The sequence below is a fragment of the Oncorhynchus keta genome, chromosome 16 (genome assembly GCF_023373465.1).
Source record: "Oncorhynchus keta strain PuntledgeMale-10-30-2019 chromosome 16, Oket_V2, whole genome shotgun sequence".
Classification (NCBI taxonomy): Eukaryota; Metazoa; Chordata; class Actinopteri; order Salmoniformes; family Salmonidae; genus Oncorhynchus; species Oncorhynchus keta.
The window spans coordinates 13879532-13899506 of NC_068436.1; the positions used below are offsets into that span (position 1 = coordinate 13879532).

Sequence of the window (19975 nt, forward strand, 5' to 3'; positions counted from 1 at the left end):
CCGTGCTCTGCGCGTGAATCTACACCCTTTTTCTCCCTGAGGTTCATTACAGTGACAGGAGACTGGAAAGATTTGGCATGGGTTCTCAGATCCTCAAAAGGTTCTACAGCTGCACCATCGAGAGCGTCCTGACCAGTTGCATCACCACCTGGTTAGGCAACTGCTTGGCATCTGACCGTAAGGCACTACAGAGGGTAGCGCATATGGACCAGTACATCACTGGGGCCAGGCTTCCTGCCATCCAGGACCTATATATTAGGCGGTGTCAGAGGAAGGCCCAAAATTGTCAAAGACCCCAGTCACCCAAGTCATAGACTGTTCTCTCTGCTACCGCTCAGCAAGCGATGCTGGAGCGCCAAGTCTTGGACCAAAAGGCTCCTTAACAGATTCCACCCCAGAGCTATAAGACTGCTGAACAACTAATCAAATGGCCACCTGGACTATTTACATTGACCCCACCCCCTTTGTTTTTACACTGCTGCTATACGCATAGTCATTTTACCCCTACCTACAGTGCATGTGCAAATTACACTGACTAACCTGTACACCTGCACATTGACTCGGTACGGGTACCCCCTGTGTCACGGCCGTTGAAAGAACTGGACCAAGGTGCATATTCCTTTTATTTAAATGATGCCAACAATAAACAATCCAAAAACCAACCGTGAAGCTTAAGGCTATAGTGCCAACAAACAAAGACAACTACCCACAAAGACAGGTTGGAAAAAGGGCTGCCTAAGTATGGTTCCCAATCAGAAACAACGATAGACAGCTGTCCCTGATTGAGAACCATACCCGGCCAAAACAAAGAAATACAAAACATAGAAAAATGAACATAGAATGCCCACCCAAATCACACCCTGACCAAACCAAAATAGAGACATAAAAAGCTCTCTAAGGTCAGGGCGTGACACCCTGTATATATCCTCGTTATTGTTATGTACATTTATTGTGTTACTTTTTGATAGATTTTACATTTTTTATTTAGCAAATATTTTACTAACTCTATTTCTTGAAATGCTTTGTTGTTTAAGGGCTTGTAAGTAAGCATTTAATGGTAAGGTGACATGTGACAAATAATTGTATTTTATTTGAGTTTCTGAAAGAAAAAGCAATGGCAAGTTGGTGCGGACCGGTCAGCAGAACGTTTGAATTCAACAATGTTTTGCATTGACATTTTTTTCCTTTTTTCCTTTTTTCGAACCTACTGCCCACAGACCTGTGGCGCTCACCTCGGTCATCATGAAAACCTTTGAGCGCCTGGTACTGTTCCATCTCAAAACCATCACCTCGACCCACTGCAGTTTGCCTACAGAGATGACAGGTCTGTGGACAATGCTGTCAACATGGGCCTACACTACATCCTCAAACTCCTCGATAACCCAAAGTCAAATGCAAGAAAAAGAAAAAAAAAAAAGAAATGCCATTTAGCAGACGCTTTTATCCAAAGCGACTTACAGTCATGTGTGCATACATTCTACGTATGGGTGGTCCCGGGAATCGAACCCACTACCCTGGCGTTACAAGCGCCATGCTCTACCAACTGAGCTACAGAAGGACCACAAGGATATTGTCTGTGGACTTTAGCTCTGTGTTCAATACCATCATCCCAGAACTGCTACAAGACAAACTCTCCCAGCTGAATGTGTCCAGCTCCATCTGTCCATCTTTATCCCTCAGCACTGGAGCGCCACAAAGATACGTGGTATCACCTCTACTCTACTCACTCTGCACCAATACCTGCACCTCCAGCAATGCATCTGTCAAACTACTCAAGTTTGCAGATGGTACAACTCTGGTCGGTCTCATCACCAACAACGATGTACTACTTGCGGCAGCAAATTCTCCCAGTCAATCTCGATCCGGTTTTACGTATCCATCGTTGAGTCCATCTTCACCTCCTCCATCACCGTCTGGTTTGGGTCTGCGTCTGCCCGCTGCAAGGACAAACTGAAACGCATTGTCTGGTCAGAGAGGGCCGTCAGCTGCCACCTGCCCTCCATCGGGGAAAGATCATCGTCGACCCCTCCCACCCCGGTCCCCCCCCCTTCTCCAAAAATGTACCTCTGGCAGGCGGTTCAGGTCACTGATGACCAAAACCTCCCGCGACCTGAAAACGTTCTTCCCCCAGGCTGTGGCCCTCACCAACTGGCCATCTGGCCCATAGAGACTAAAGGACTATGCTCTCCATGCTGCACACCGCATCAAGCCTTCTCTGAACTCTACACAAATTAACTGCACTATACTGCATTGCACTCTGTCCATCTCTCTGCATTTAGATATATTCATACTGATGGTGTAAATGTGTACATCCAATGTATATCAACCAAATACCCACTATACATTTGTATATCTGCTAATTCTGTATTAGCTCTATGCTCACTCTACCTAGTTGTATACAGTATAATATAAGTAAACTTTGTTAAAACTCTGTCTGTATTATGACTGTAAATGTTGTCAATCACTAGCTGCACCATGTCACCAAGTAACATTTTTTTTTAAATGAGATTTTACCTTTATTTAACTAGGCAAGTTAGTTAAGAACAAATTCAATGATGGTCTAGGAACAGTGGGTTAACTGCCTTGTTCAGGGGCAGAATGACAGATTTTTACCTTGTCAGCTCGGGGATTCAATTTTGCAACCTTTCGATTACTAGTACGACGCTCTAACCACTGGGCTACCTGCCACCCAACATTCTGGGTATGTGTAAATGTACTTAGTGAATAAAGATGATTCTGATTCTGAAATTCTGAAACATTGTCTAGACTATGCCCCCAAAAATGTAATAATAGTAGTGACAGTAGTTGAATGTAAAAGGTCTGTTCACCCGTTAGATGTGTATGTTATGAATGCACACAGCACAATTAAATGAGAGATGTGCATGGTCATTTGTTGTATGGCAACTTCGGGAATGCATCAAGGCCAGAAAATATGTATTTATTCTGCAATGGTTATGAAGATGAAATAAATAGCAATTCGATTCCTGTGTAATTATTTTAGATTTCAAAACCAAAACATGTCGATTTTCTTTAACAGACAACGGCTGCATCTTATGTTTTAATTTTGTAATATACAGTATTGCAATTAATAAGCATGCCATCATATTGCAAGTAGTTACTTGCAATACAATACTTCAACCACTAGAACATGTGTGTATGCATGGACTGAAGTTTGGGTGGAGGTAAGGACATTCTCATGCCAAGTAAAATAAACAAAAAATAACGTTTTTATAAATGACAATTTTTGCAGGAAAATGTTTTTTTTTTTTTTAGGTATATTATGTAATTACAATGTTTATAAATGAGGCCGCTGGCACCTTGGGCTATTTATGTTTTGAATGTTTTCCTTGCATCCCATGCTGCTTTGGCATCTGGTCCAACCTGGGCAAGGGGGAGGAAGCGTGTGCTACAAGGCAACTGGGGAATATCAATTTGTAATCTACTTGACACAATTTTGTCAAACATCCCATTATGTAGTGATGAAAACGGACATGTTAATGTGCTGATCTGGAGTCAGGGGATGTAGCCTCTATACCCGGTGTTCCTACTAAATATTGATCATGTGTCTCATACTGCCAGGCAGCAGGAGTAAACAGGGTATTCAGTAATAAACACGTTTCAGCTGGCTCGCCTATGCTTTAGTCAACAGTGTACAGCTGTAGGATCTTCATTTGAACCAGTTTAACCACTTTTGTATGGGTTGATGCATTTTTCGTAAGGGAAAATCAATTTTGAGATTGGAGATTACATACCCCAGAAGCATTTTTAAAGCTGAAGTACTGTAACGGTTTTCTAGGTGTGAAGGAGAGTCGGACCAAAATGCAGCGTGTAGATTGCGATCCATAATTTAATAAACAAACGTAACACGAAGCTAAATACAAACACTACAAAAAACAAATAAACGTAACGAAAACCGAAACAGCCTATACTTGTGTACACTAACACATAGACAGGAACAAGGACACTAAGGACAATCACCCACGACAAACTCAAAGAATATGGCTGCCTAAATATGGTTCCCAATCAGAGACAACGATAAACACCTGCCTCTGATTGAGAACCACTCCAGACAGCCATATACTTTGCTAGATCACCCCACTAGCTACAATCACAATATATACACACCACATACAAAAACCCATGCCACACCCTGGCCTGACCCAATACATGAAGATAAACACAAAATACTTTGACCAGGGCGTGACAGACCCCCCCCCCCCTAAGGTGCGGACTCCCGAACGCACCTCAAAACAATAGGGAGGGTCCGGGTGGGCGTCTGTCCATGGTGGCGGCTCCGGCGCGGGACGTGGACCCCACTCAGTCAATGTCTTAGTCCCCTCTCCTCGCGTCCCTGGATAGTCCACCTTCGCCGCCGACCATGGCCTAGTAGTCCTCACCCAGAACCCCACTGGACTGAGGAGCAGATCGGGACTGAAGGGCAGCTCGGGACTGAGGCAGCTCGGGACTGAGGGAAAGCTTGGGAGTGAGAGAAAGCTCGGGAGTGAGAGAAAGCTCGGGAGTGAGAGAAAGCTCGGGAGTGAGAGAAAGCTCGGGAGTGAGAGAAAGCTCGGGAGTGAGAGGAAGCTCGGGAGTGAGAGGAAGCTCAGGAGTGAGAGGAAGCTCAGGCAGGTAGATAGATCTACCAGATCCTGGCTGGCTGGTGGTTTCAGCAGATCCTGGCTGACTGGCAGATCCTGGCCGACTGGCAGATCTGGCGGATCCTGGCCGACTGGCAGATCCTGGCCGACTGGCAGATCCTGGCCGACTGGCAGATCCTGGCCGACTGGCAGATCCTGGCCGACTGGCAGTTCTGGCAGATCCCGGCTGACTGGCAGATCTGGAAGAGTCTGGCTGACTGGCGGATCTGGAAGAGTCTGGCTGACTGGCGGATCTGGAAGAGTGGTTGACTGGCGGATCTGGAAGAGTCTGGTTGACTGGCGGATCTGGAAGAGTCTGGTTGACTGGCAGATCTGGAAGAGTCTAGTTGACTGGCGGATCCTGGCAGACTGAAAGATCTGGCTGCTCCATGCTGACTGTCGGCTCTGGCTGCTCCACGCTGACTGGCGGCTCTGGCTGCTCCATGTAGGCTGACAGCTCTGGCGGCTTCTTACAGACTAGCAGACTGGCAGCTCCTTGCAAACTGACGGCTCCTTACAGACTGACAGCTCCTTGCAGACTGACAGCTCCTTGCAGACTGACAGCTCCTTGCAGACTGGCAGCTCCTTGCAGACTGGCAGCTCCTTGCAGACTGGCAGCTCCTTGCAGACTGACAGCTCTGGCTGCTTCATGCAGACTGACAGCTCTGGCTGCTTCATGCAGACTGACAGCTCTGGCTGCTCCATGCAGACTGACAGCTCTGGCTGCTTCATGCAGACTGACAGCTCTGGCTGCGCTGAACAGACGGGAGACTCTGGCAGCGCAGGAGAGGAGAAAGGCTCCGACAGCGCTGGAGAGGCGGGAGACTCCGACAGCGCAGGAGAGGCGAGGCGCACTGTAGGCCTGATGCGTGGTGCTGGCACTGGTGGTACTGAACCGAGGACACGCACAGGAAGCCTGGTGCGGGGAGCTGCTACCGGAGGGCTGGGGTGTGGAGGTGGTACTGGATAGACCGGACCGTGCAGGCGCACTGGAGCTCTTGAGCACCGAGCCTGCCCAACCTTACCTGGTTGAATACTCTCGGTCGCCCTGCCAGTGCGGCGAGGTGGAATAGCCCGCACTGGGCTATGCAGGCGAACCGGAGACACCGAGCGCAAGGCTGGTGCCATGTAAGCCGGCCCAAGGAGACGCACTGGGGACCAGATGCGTAGAGCCGGCTTCATGGCATTTGGCTCGATGCTCAATCTAGCCCGGCCGATACACGGAGCTGGAATATACCGCACCGGGCTATGCACCCGCACTGGAGACACCGTGCACACCACAGCATAACACGGTGCCTGCCCGGTCTCTCTAGCCCCCCGGTAAGCACAGGGAGTTTGCGCAGGTCTCCTACCTGGCATAGCCATACTCCCTGTGAGCCTCTCCCCAATACATTTTTGGGGCTGACTCTCAGGCTTCCATCCGCGTCGCCGTGCTGCCTCATATCAGCGCCTCTCTGCTTTCGCCGCCTCCAGTTCTTCCTTGGGGCGGCGATATTCTCCAGGCTGAGCCCGTCCAGTTCGTCCTCCCATGTCCAGTCCTTCTCTCGCTGCACCTTGGGGCGGCTACACTCCCCTGGTTTAGCCCAGGGTCCTCTCCCGTCGAGGATTTCCTCCCAAGTCCAGAAATTCTTGTTGCGCTGCTCCTGCTGCTGCTGCTGCTGTTGCCTGCTACCACGCTGCTTGGTCCGGGTGTAGTTGGGTGATTCTGTAACGGTTTTCTAGGTGTGAAGGAGAGTCGGACCAAAATGCAGCGTGTAGATTGCGATCCATAATTTAATAAACAAACGTAACACGAATCTAAATACAAACACTACAAAAAACAAATAAACGTAACGAAAACCGAAACAGCCTATACTTGTGTACACTAACACATAGACAGGAACAAGGACACTAAGGACAATCACCCACGACAAACTCAAAGAATATGGCTGCCTAAATATGGTTCCCAATCAGAGACAACGATAAACACCTGCCTCTGATTGAGAACCACTCCAGACAGCCATAGACTTTGCTAGATCACCCCACTAGCTACAATCACAATATATACACAACACATACAAAAACCCATGCCACACCCTGGCCTGACCCCAATACATGAAGATAAACACAAAATACTTCGACCAGGGCGTGACAAGTACACTACGCATTTTAAATGTCCTGCATTGCAGGAAAGTTCTCCTGCAAAAGGGTGTTCAAATTAAGATCCTATATCTGTAGACCAAATCTCCTAGGGGTATTCACATAAATACTGGCTTGCATTTTATATAGGGAGTAGGTTATTCGAGGCTTAGTTGTTTTTTCAACCTGTCTTATATTTATATCAATACAAAAACATGTTACAGTGTACTACTGTGTCAAAGGCTGGAGATGGTATTTGTTGATATTCACAAAGTACCTTAAAGTAAGAGTGCTGATCTAGGACCAGGTCTCTCCTCTTCCATATAATCTTATTATTTATTATTTAAAAGAAGAAACAGATCCTAGATCAACACTCTTACTCCGATCCAGTGCTTTGTCTCTGAATGAACTTAGTAAAAGGAGACAGCTAACAGTCAGTTGAAGTCTCACATGTGAGGGCTTAAGGTACGTGGCAAAAAGGATATTTAGACAGTCTGTCTTCGATTTCCATCGACCTCTATTACGGGAACGAATCAAAGCAGTTAAACATTTATTTTGAGGGATCTAAAGTCCATATATTGGAGAATTTGACTTTTTTTGATGGCTCTCTCACTCCCCATCTCCTTTCACTCACTCACTCACTCACTCACTCACTCACTCACTCACTCACTCACTCACTCACTCACTCACTCACTCACTCACTCACTCACTCACTCACTCACTCACATAATCTCTCTCTCTCCTCCCCACTCTCCCTCTTTCTCTCGCTATCTCGCTCGCTCTTTCTCCACATGAGGTTATTATGTAGTCTGGGCACCTGTGAAAACACCGTAACCTTTCTCAGTGTGCCCTTCCTTGGTATTGCCAAGAGGGACATACAAGCCATGGCCAGGCAGTGCCCAACAATGGATTCCTCTGAAAAACATGAGTAATTGCCCTGAGGGGAGAAATAACATCTAATTGAATCAGTTTTCCAATATCATTTTTAGTTTCCAAAATATTTGCACGTGAATTTCCACCAAATCAGACTGAAACGTATATGAGATGATGCAACCTCCATAACCCCACCTCTATTTTTGATGTTTCTAGTGTCACTGCTGTAGGTTTGCTTTGCGCATGCGTCCATTTTCATTATTTCTCTCTGAATCACAATGTATTTCAATGAGACAAATGGGTGGATGGATTATTACATTGTAGTACATTATGGCTAATTGCTCTTTTACCAAATTGAATAAGTACATATAAAAGAAACACAAGTGTTATTAAAAGAATCTGACTGGCTGTCGGCTGTAGTTTCTAAGTAGGCTTTGGTTATGTTATTTCACAATAACTGGCATTATATATTTGATATCAACTAGGCACATCACATTCATGTTCAACTAACTCCACTGACCCAATAACCATATGACACCTAACAGTCTTAACATGAGTTATATGTCTTATTTTGACAAAATGTAATTACGGTTGAGGACCTTAGCACCATTCCCTGACCTATATACTGCACATTAAGACTCTGGCTAGCTCCGCTTTCAAAAGAGATGAGTTAAGCCATGCTAACAACACATACCCTTTAGCTGACCTTTATGGACTAGCTAGAGAGTTAGAACCTCACTGTGAATATATATAAGAGTGTGTGTGTGTGTGTGTGTGTGTGTGTGTGTGTGTGTGTGTGTGTGTGTGTGTGTGTGTGTGTGTGTGTGTGTGTGTGTGTGTGTGTGTGTGTGTGTGTGTGTGTGTGTGTGTGTGTGTGTGTGTGTGTGTGTGTGTGTGTGTGTGTGTGTGTGTGTGTGTGTGTGTGTGTGTGTGTACTACGCCCCATATGCATTATGGTGTGACGCCGAAATCCATCATGGACATGTTAACTAAAGTCGGACACACAGTGAGACCAGGTTGCTCATCCAATATGCTCCTGGCACGGCCGAGGATCCCACTCATTTACTAAAGAAATTGTTTACGGTGGCAATCCGACAGAGGCTGTCATTAGAGTTGTGTCTTGTGTGTTCCCCAAATGAGTCACTGTGTCCAAACAAACAACCTTATTGAAACCTACACCCATGGGCCTGTTAGCCCACTGAAACATAAGACACACATAGCATGGACGACGGATACAAAACGTGCCACACACAGGCAAGGCTGTAGAAGAACACTGCTTAAATTGGTGAAAGTGGGTACTGGCCTGTACACTTGACCAGTAGCGTGGGTTTATCACAATCCAACTGCTTGACAGCTAAATATATTCACTGAGCTAAATAAAGAAGAGGAGGTTGAGGAAGTGTCATTAGACAAAACAAACTGTGTCATGAGACAAATTAAAGACACAATAATATAGGGCAGAAATGGCTTAAAGTTGTGGGGAAAAAACTTATTGTACTCAATACAACTGGTGACTGGTAGTATCCCGAAAAAATCTCTTTACTATTGCTGGAATTGAACATTAGCCAGTCAGTGGCTGAGAAGAAAAATGACACTACCGACATTCGAGAGTGGGACTTTAACAAAGCGGGGGATGTCGGGTTGGCAGTTGGCTGATTAGAACTAACACCATAATTACTACATACAGTGGGGACAGTAACTTCTGCTGTTGCGGAAGTGTTTTGTTTTGGAGTTAACATGCTCCAATTCACCTGTCCCCATGAGGCACCCTGTACCTCTCCCTCTCATGATCACGTCGCTGCTGCTGCTCGAGTAATCTGCCGTACCGTCTAGCGTACCGCCTGACTCCGATCACTGGAGCGGATGATGCCTCTAATCATAGTTATCATTCAACCAAGAGGACTAACTGTTACCACAGATGTTGGATGTTCATTTGATCACCCTGTTGCCGGAGAACTTTCCCGCAATGCAGGAACATTTAAACGTGTAGTGTATTTGAGCTTTAAAAACGCTTCTGAAGTTTGTCATTTCCAAATTTCAGACATAATTTTCCCTTACGAAAAATGTATCAACTCCTACAAAAATGTCCATTAATTATAATCCACATAATAATAAAAATGACCTGTTTCTGCAGGATTCTTCTCCTGCTGTAGTAAACAGACCTTAATCTTAGAGCAGATTTAGACACAGCTAGTTTGAATCCTGCTTCGAAAATACATCAGGTTTAATGCCTGGAGCAAGTGAGATCCCAGAAACTACGTAAAATCTTAATAATCAGAAATTATATACAGTAAATGCATTGATTTATACCAGTGAAGTCCTTATAGTGAAAGTTCGGCAAAGACTTTAAAGGTCATGTATCATAATACAAATGTTAAAAACTATAATAAGAAACACACATTTGGGGGGGGGGGGGAATTGCCATCTACAAGTGGTGTATATCCCATTTTTGGGGGCAAAATTAAATTGCAACCTGGCCTTTAAAATCCATACCCTAGAGAGAAGTCAAGCCCGGGTATATGATTTAACCCATCACGAAACAGACATGTTTATGATCTGGTCTGTACCTATAGCAGGCAGGGTTGATTGGCGGCCATTTTGTGAGATAAATGAGGAAGAGCTGCCTGGCTGCCAGAGCGGAGGCGGGAAACTGTGGTGGTTATCTCCTCCTTGGGAACAAATTTCCTGCTCTTTTAGGCAGGTTCCCAACCATGCAGGATTAACAGCCAGCAGAGCAGACCAGGGAAAGGCTGCAGGTTGGAGTGGGTGGGTGGGTGGGTGGTTGGAGTGGGTCTGTCTGTCTGTCTGTCTGTCTGTCTGTCTGTCTGTCTGTCTGTCTGTCTGATGTACTGTAGCTAGCTTCACTTTGGTCATGGCCCTCAAATGAACCTGTAAATACCATAGAGAAGTGCTCTCGCTCTCTCTCTCGCTGTCTGTCTGTCGGTAGATGTACTGTAGCTAGCTTCACTTTGGTCATGGCCCTCAAATGAACCTGTAAATACCATAGAGAAGTAATCTCTCTTTCTCTCTGTCTGTCTCTTGTGTCTGCTGGTAGATGTACTGTAGCTAGCTTCACTTTGGTCATGGCCCTCAAATGAACCTGTAAATACCATAGAGAAGTAATCTCTCTCTCTCTCTGTCTGTCTCTTGTGTCTGCTGGTAGATGTACTGTAGCTAGCTTCACTTTGGTCATGGCCCTCAAATGAACCTGTAAATACCATAGAGAAGTTCTCAGTCTCTCTGTCTCTCTGTCTCTCTCTGAATGCTGGTAGGAGGAGCTATATATGAGGACGGCTCATTGTAATGGCTGGAATGGGATAAATGGAATGGTATTAAACACATAACACATATGGGTACCAAGTTTGACTCAGGTCCATGTATTCCATTCCAGCCATTACAATGAGTCTGTCCTCCTATAGCTCCTCCCACCAGCCTCCACTGCTCTCCACTGACTCCAGGCTGCCGATTATGTCTGGCTCAGGGGAAACTGAACTGTGATCAGGGGATACTGAATTCAGCCCATTGTATACAACTGTAGGGTGATGTCTGGCTCAGGGGAAACTGAACTGGGATCAGGGGATACTGAATTCAGCCCACTGGGTACAACTGTTATTGTTCCAGCCCAATACTTAAAATAATAATATACAAAAGTGAGAATGTTATCTCAAAGATGCAAACATGTCACACCATCATGACAACTTAAACTTGACTATACGTATATACCCCAACCAGAAGCCATAGATTACAGGCAACATCCGCACTAAGCTAAAGGTTAGATCTGCCGCTTTCAAGAAGCGGGACTCTGACCCGGAAGCTTATATGAAACCTCACTATCCCAAACAGGCATAGCATCAACACAGCACTAAGACTGAATTGTATTACACTGGCTCTGACGCTCGTCGGATGTGGCAGGACTTGCAAACTATGACAGACTACAAACGGAAAAACAGCCGCGAGCTGCCCAGTGACACAAGCCTACCAGACGAGATAAATTACTTTTATGCTTCTCCGAGGCAAGTAACACTTAAACATGCATGAGAGCATCAGCTGTTCCGGACGACTGTGTGATCACGCTCTCAGTAGCCGATGTGAATAAGACCTTTAAACAGGTCAACATTCACAAGGCCGTAGGGCCAGACGGATTACCAGGACGTGTACTCCGAACATGCGCTGACCAACTGGCAAGTGTCTTCATTGACATTTTCAACCTGTCCCTGACTGAGTCTGTAATACTAACATGTTTCAAGCAGACCACCATAGTGCCTGTGCCCAAGAACACCAAGGTAACCTGCCTAAATAACTACCGACCAGTAGCACTCACGCCTGTAGCCATGAAGTGCTTTGAAAGGCTGGTCATGGCTCACATAAACACCCTTATCCCCCCCTCCTCTACCCTGTAACTATTCCCCAGGTCATTTCTGTAAATGAGAACGTGTTCTCAGTCAACTTACCTGATAAAATAAGGGTAAAATAAAAACAATTATAAATCCAAAAAACCCTAGACCCACTCCAACAGATCCACAGATGATGCAATCTCTATTGCACTCCACATTGCCCTTTCTCACCTGGACAAAAGGAACACCTATGTGAGAATGCTGTTCATTGACTACAGCTCAGCACACAACACTAAAAGCTAATCACTAAGCTAAGGACCCTGGGACTAAACACCTCCCTCTGCAAATGGATCCTGGACTTGCTGATGGGCCGCCCCCAGGTGGTAAGGGTAGGTAACAACACATCCGCCACGCTGATCCTCAAAACAGGGCCCCTCAGGGTTGCGTGCTCAGTCCCCTCCTGTACTCCCTGTCCACTGCCATGCCAGGCGCGACTCCAACACCATAATTAAGTTTGCTGATGACACAACAGTGGTAGGCCTGATCACCGACAATGATGAGACAGCCTATAGGGAGGAGGTCAGGGACCTGACCGTGTGGTGCAAGGACAACAACCTCTCCCTCAACGTGATCAAGACAAAGGAGATGATTGTGGACTACAGGAAAAGGAGGACCGAGCACACCCCCATTCTCATCGACGGGGCTGTAGTGGAGCAGGTTGAGAGCTTCAAGTTTCTTATTGTTAACATCACCAACAAACTATCATGGTCCAAACACACCAAGACAGCTGTGAAGAGGGCACGACAAAGACTATTCCCATTCAGGAGACTGAAAATATTTGGCATGGGTCCTCAGATCCTACAGCTGCACCATCGAGAGCATCCTGACTGGTTGCATCACTGCCTGGTATGGCAACTGCTCGGCCTCCGACTGCAAGGCACTACAGAGGGTAGTGCGTTGACTAGGGTGGCAAAGCGGTACCGAAGCGCCAAGTCTAGGTCCAAAAGACACATCTTAACAGCTTCTACCTCCAAGCCATAAGACTCATGAACAGCTAATCAAATGGCTACCCAGACTATTTGCATTGTACCACACCCCCACACCCCTTTTATGCTGCTGCTACTCTCTGTTTATTATCTATACAGAGTCACTTTAACTCTACCTACATGTACATATTACCTCAACTAACCGGTGTCCCCGGCACATTGACTCTGTACCGGTACCCCCTATATATAGCCTCACTATTTTTATTATACTGCTGCTCTTTAGTTATTTGTTATAGTTATTTTTTACTTAACAGTTATTTTTTCTTAACTTTGTTGGTTAAGGGCTTGTAAGTAATTATTTCACTGTAAGGTCTACACTTCTTGTATTCCGCACATGTGACAAATACCATTTTTTATTTGATTTAATACGATTTGGAATGCCAGATCAAAAACTGAAATATAGCGCCATCCTGTGGACACAATTTCTCCAGTCATAACATGTTGCAATACTGTATTAAAACTGAGCTCCACTGTATGTATATAGGCTATAAAGCCGAGAGAAATCACTGAATTCACCTCTATGACTTAGTGACGTGTCCAGTGTGCTGGTATTGATATATTATGGGTTATCCGTCGCTCCTATCTAAGATCAAAGGATGTAGTCGGAGGAAAAGCACCAACATCCTGTTTTGATTTCACTCTGCTACTACACAGAATGTTTTTTCATCATCTGAACAAGACTTGTGTATTATCATGTATTATGCCCACTACATATCATCATTAATTTGATGCTTATTTATGATTCATAGGCACTAAACACTTACTGTTGTTGATGGTTTTATCTTCATAACCTATCTCTGACTAAGAAAGGTTGATAGATTATGTAGCCAGTTTCTGCCAAGGGGGAAGATGTAACAGTCTCATTAGACTTATGCCCTATATGTCAGACATCTATTAACATATATCCACTTCAGGGTCTGTGGGTGTTTTTGTCTAGTACTCAAACAACAAGTTGGCATACAGTTAGTATAACATCACACCAGCACATTATTACAGATACATGTGCAAAATGTCAGCCTTGCAAAGCACAGTGCCATTGTCAAAGAGCAATGGTTAGATTTCAAAGTGGTAAACGATGCATACTATGCATAATATACCTGTTTTTTTGCAACATCAATAGGCCTACTGTGTATTTTATTCATGTTGAATTGTGGCCTATTAGTAAATGTCGTATTTATAGTCCACTGCAATGTATTATTCTGTTCTACACTATCATTTTTTTTTTTTTTGCTCATTAGTCTCCTCCTATACAAAAATCATTTTGAGTATTAAGTATTAAAACGGAGAAACTCAACCATACTTCAAATGTAAAGGTACCCTATTTCCAGCGCAATAGCGTACCTGTGCTCAGGAGCCTGCGACCGAACGCACTCCCCTCCCTCCCTCCCCTCTCTCGTCCCCGCCGCCCCTTCAGAGTTTGTATTGCACTCGTTACAGAAGGAGGGTTCATGTGCACAGAATGACGTCGCACTGCAAGTCTGTCTGACTCCTTCGCTGTTTTTATCAGTCATTCTATCGAATGGCTAGAAAATCATAAATCTGCGGAATTATGGTCCGAATGTGAGAATACCTGATGCGTCCGATCTATATGTCGCTCTCGATCGGTGTGTCCAAGCAGCGTCTTGATGTCGAGGATTACGAGTGATATAGGCTACGCAGCTCAGCAGAGTTCTAGCCTACTGTTCTGTGCGTTGAGCTGTCAGAACTGAAACTACATGTATGGAAAGAGAAAATGCAGAAAAACTGAAGTGGGGGATATTGTAAAGAAGAAGAAATAAGGTACAGGCTTGGTTTCGTGTCTCTATTCTCTCTTCTGGATTATTGCCGCCCAGCAACACAGCCACTTGACAAATCTGAATGTCGCTATTAAGGTAAGGGCGCAGAATGATATAGCTCGAGGTAGGTAACATACTTGTGGTTATTATAATACTTAGATGAATATGTCAACTCCCTAAACGAAATGTAAATCACTTTAATTGTCACCTGAATTATCCCCAGGAAATCTTTAACTTTGAACTATATCCTGAGGGACCGCTCGGACAGATTGTGACCTACAGTATAGGCTATAAATACAATTAAAGGCTGCTCTCTTTCTCTTTAAACAATAAAAAAACCTAATAATAATAATAATAATAATTGGACTTATTTGCGCCCAGCAGGCTATTGGGCGCATGTATTTATTATAATATATAATAATAATATATGGAATCTAAATTTATAATCTGTTGTTTATGACTTTTCAAAGATCAGTTAATAACAACTTGAACTTTGTCTCCAGTGACATTTCCATCAGATAATCATTCTTTACAATAATAATAATAATGGATAAGAGTACGGCTTGCTCTGCTGTCATTGCAGAACTGAGATGTCTGAAATGACCTGCTTGCTAACTATTAATGCACTTTTGAAATAGTTTTGCACACTCTTCGATCAGTTGCAATCAATGTCAAACCTGTGATGTGCATTTTGTAGATCAGATTGCCCCCCCAAATATTGCATAGTCTTCATCTGTCGTTACAACCTGGCATGTAGCCTATCTGTTTTTGTAGTTTGTGCGTCGACAACTATCCTATCTCATAAGCTTTCTCATTTAGTATAGCCTAACCCGTAATTAGGTCACCTCATCAAAATATCAGTGTTTTTCTTTATTCCTTCTCTTTGACAGTAGGCTAAAACATAAGTTTACCAGGGCATAAGTTTAGGAACAACATTACAATACGCATAATATAAAGGGCTAAATGTGACAGAATGGGTCAATATTGCGCATTGAATTATTCTAGAAAGTTGTTATATGTTTTCCAGAAGACGCTCAAAGATAGATACCATTTTCAAGTTATGTCGCAGCTATGTTGTGTCTGAAAAAACAATAGGGGATTGACAGAATCGTCGGACCAATCCGTGATGAAAGTTTATGTGACGCTGTGTCTGTCTCTATCCAATGGAAGTGCCCAAGAGGAGGAAATGAAAACTATAAAACTACGTCATGTATTTTTAAAAAATCAAACTGTACTGACTTGGCGATTTAGTAGTACAGTTAGTGCAATTAATTCTGCAAACCAGAAGGTATCATGTCCTACATCTAAAGAAATGCATTATAAGAAGTAACTTGCAATGTGTGAATCGTTCTATGACCCCCTCCCCAACTTCGGCAATGTGAGATTCCAGCGGCTTTTGCATGCTATGTGAATAATGCATAAAGAGTACCCTACCACTTTGAATTCATATTTAAACAGCATTCATCAAATTAATGTATTCCTACAACCTGCAGGTAAATCAATGACCCAGCGATGGAGACCAAAAGATACCCAAGTTTCTTCGAAGGATCCATGGACACAGAGAAGAACAGATGGTCCCATGTCCCCAGCAGTGCCATGGACTACTGCTGCAGCGGAGCCGAGGAGGCCGACAGCCTGAACCTGAACAGCAACAGTGATGTCCTGATGGACATTGTCAATGTCAGCTGCTCCCCCAGCAGCAACACAGCCGACAGCAAGGAGAGTAACAATAACAACGAAGAGAAGAAGAAGCCAGAGCAGCCTACTCTCAAACTGACCCCGAACCAACACCAGCCTTTTGTTCTCCCCCTCTTTAACAGTTCCATCCATGGGAGGAAGCCAGAGATGATGGACTCAAAGGAGCTGTCCAAAACTGTGGCTGAGTCCATGGGCTTGTATATGAACGCGGCCAGGGAGGCCACAGACTTTGGCGGCTTCGGCCAACAGGGGGGTCATTGTAGTCCGGGGAAGATGTACCCAGCGGGAGTTTGCGGGCGACCCTGTCTCGAGGACAGCCAGTGTGCTGCGTCCACGGGGAGCCCCAAGTTGATGTCCCCTTCTACAGGGTTCCTGAAGCAGCCTAGCTCCACCCCAGGGGATTGCTGCTCATCTGGAACCCCATCAGGGTCAGCCGTCTTGGGCTTGTCTCTGTCCTGCAGCCCCCAGGCGCCCAGCTCCATCTCCAGCCCCGGGGGCAGCAACAACCTAGTTTCGTCCACCACCAGCCCCACCTGCTTTGGGGCGCCGTTCGCCTGTACGACCATGAGTAACCCCGTCAACCAGCATAACGCTGCCGGACCAGCTCTGGCCCACAACCACGTCCACAGAAGGAACTCGGCCACCTGCAGCCCAGCAGGCTCCAGCACGGTGGGGTCGCCTCCACTCACCAGCCCCCTCAACGTGATGCGCTCACCCATCTCCAGCCCACAAAGCATGAGCAGCGTGCGCTCCCCACCGTCATGCAGCACCTCTACCAACATGAGGTCATCGTCTGTCTCCAGTCCCACTGGCAGCACCAACAACATGAGGGCTTCATCGTCTATCTCCAGTCCGACCTCCGGGGGCCCCATGGCAATGTCCTCGAGCCCCAGGAACCCCTCTGGCGGTGGGGGTGGTTTTGCTGTGTCCAGCCCTGCTAGTGAACTGGGCCTGGTCCAGAATGACTCCAACAGTCCTGAGGGACGAAGAGACCAGCAGGACTTCAAGGAGTTTGAGTTCCCCAAGGTGGAGAGCGTGGACGGGGAGATGTTCAACGTAGGCCTGGACCACATGGGTATGGTAAAGTTCATCAAGAATGAACCCGACACGGACTATAGGAGCATGTGTCTGGGTAATGGTAGCAACAACACAAAGTGTAACCAGGCCACCGGCTTCCCTGGCAATGGTTCACCTTTCATCACACAGATAAAAAGTGAGCCAAACAAAGATGGCGGCGGATGCATGAATCCTCAGTGCTACACTGAGCAGCAGCAGCAACACTCTATGGGTCTCTTCCAGTCAGGTCCGTCCGAGATTACCTACTTGTCTCTGAGGGACAATATTGACGAATACAGTCTCTCTGGGATCTTGGGACCTCCGGGCACGGAGATTAATGGCAGTTACGAAGCCGGCGTGTTCCCCCACAACCTCCTGTCTAAAGTTAAACAAGAGAACAACGATGGCAGCTACTACCAAGAGAACAACAACAATGTTGTGCCCACCTCGGCCATTGTGGGTGTTAATTCAGGCGGACACTCCTTTCACTACCAGATCGGAGCGCAGGGGACAATGTCTTTCTCACGGCACGACCCCAGGGATCACGGGACGAACCCCTTGTTGAATCTAATTTCGCCTGTTACCGCGTTAATGGAGTCGTGGAAATCTCGGCCTGGCATGTCGCAGGGTCCAAGAGGAGAGGGCTATCCAGGTCACGGCTGCATGCCAGACAGCATGTCAAGGTAAGAAAGAAATCGATGTATGGACAAAAACAAACTGCATTGTGGGTACTCTAGTGCTGCTGCACAACTCCAGCACAGTAAGTGCGGCTGGCTGGCTCAGAAATGTTTGTTACTTTCAATATAGAAAAGTTGAAGCAGAAAACAAACAGCATTGTGGGATTGTAGTGCTGCTGCACAACTCCAGTACAGTAAGAGTGCTGGCTCAGAAACTGTTATTACTTTAGACTTGTTACTTTATGTTACTTTAGACTTGTTATAAGACATGATGGACTGTCCACAGCATCTGCACAAAGCACACCCAGTGGTATAATCCAAGGGCTCTCATGTGCAGAGAGATGCTCCCTGCTATATAACTTTCAGGTTGAACTGAGTCTGTTTACTACAGTGTGACAGGATGAATGAAGGGGACAATGTGTCTGACTTAAAGACCATGTTGCTCAGGACAGAGGTTAAAGAAGTGCGTTTTCTCCGAGTTGGGGACTACCAATATACTAATAACAACAAGGCTTGGGAAAGGGAAAAGTAGCGGGATGTTGGCTTGGCTGGGAGAACAGGAACTAAGGGATGGGGTCCAGATAGCAACATCGCAACATACAGTAGAAAATAGGGCCAGGGCAGCAGTGTAACAGAGGCTAAAGTTTGTTCTCTTATCGGAGCTATGTGTATGGACAAAAACACCATATATTGTACTGTTATTGAGAGGTCCTGACGGGACCTTGTGTAATGCAAATATATTTTTATGAGCCTGGGCTGGCCATTATGTGGCGACGTCATAAATTATTCTGAATGATTGATCACATGCTTTTGTTGCCAGATGTAGGAAACAAACAGTTGCCTTGCAGGGCAGAGCCCCTGCCACCAAACAAAAACAAACATGCAGAAAAACGTTTTGTTCTGCACAGGCAAATATGGCAACGTCTAACTTTGACACAGTTGTTGTTCGGACAGTTTATCTGATGTCCCAGTTGAGTGTGAAGCTAAATACAGCATTATGATATTAAGATCCAGGATGAATAAAACAAAAGTATCACAGCTATGAAACCAACCAGGAAATTGGAAAAAATTATCCAACTTTGTTGCAATTTCAGTATGTGAAGGAGTTAAATAAGGAATTCCTTCCTTGCAGAAGGAGTTTGTTTACAGTTAATTTAAAGATGTGAAGAAATGATTATGGCTCTGGTATTTGGAGAGTTTGGGATTTGTTTTGGGTGTGATATATTTCTTCATTTTTGTTCATTTCACAGAGGGGATGTTTATTAATGGTGGTATAAACCACCGTGCCTCCATTTTAGCACTCCCTTACGTTGTAAAACATATTTTGGAAGCTGTAGAAATGCATTTATTAATGTCTACATTAATTTTGTCACATGTATTATATTACAGACACCTTAATGCATAATCTTAAAATATATTATGTGAGCTAAACATAAAAAAAAATATATATATATATATATAATCTATTTTACTTTAGTATATATTTTTTAGCTTACTAATGTTACTTTCCCCACTATAGCAAAAGATAAACCAATACATGTAAATTTGTCATTAAAACATTTAATTGAAATACTGTAGAATCCCATTCATTCCTATGGAGGACTGCTCCTACTGGGGGAAGTGCCAATATGGCCGACCAGTGACTTCAAAGCCTCTCATTGGCCAATACATAGCATCAGCAATCCAGGGTTTGTATACATCATTGGTCGTAACTAATGATTTCTCTCTCTCCCCAACCACTTTATTTGAACGCACTCTCAA

At 45.1% G+C, this 19975-nt stretch overlaps 1 protein-coding gene across 4 annotated transcripts in view; it reads left to right on the plus strand.

Annotated features, from left to right (window-relative positions):
• The first annotated feature begins 14435 nt into the window (after positions 1 to 14435).
• LOC118375786 (mineralocorticoid receptor-like) overlaps positions 14436 to 19975 on the plus strand; it is a 109184-nt gene continuing 103644 nt past the window's right edge. For 2 of the 4 annotated variants that reach the window (XM_052464725.1, XM_052464727.1), the window contains exons 1-2: positions 14436 to 14879; positions 16277 to 18220. In XM_052464725.1, the coding sequence (XP_052320685.1) occupies positions 16296 to 18220 (1925 nt within the window). In that variant the 5' untranslated portion in view covers positions 14436 to 14879; positions 16277 to 16295. The remainder of the gene's footprint in view (positions 14880 to 16276; positions 18221 to 19975) is intronic. The other 2 variants (XM_052464726.1, XM_052464728.1) reach the window with 1 other exon arrangement.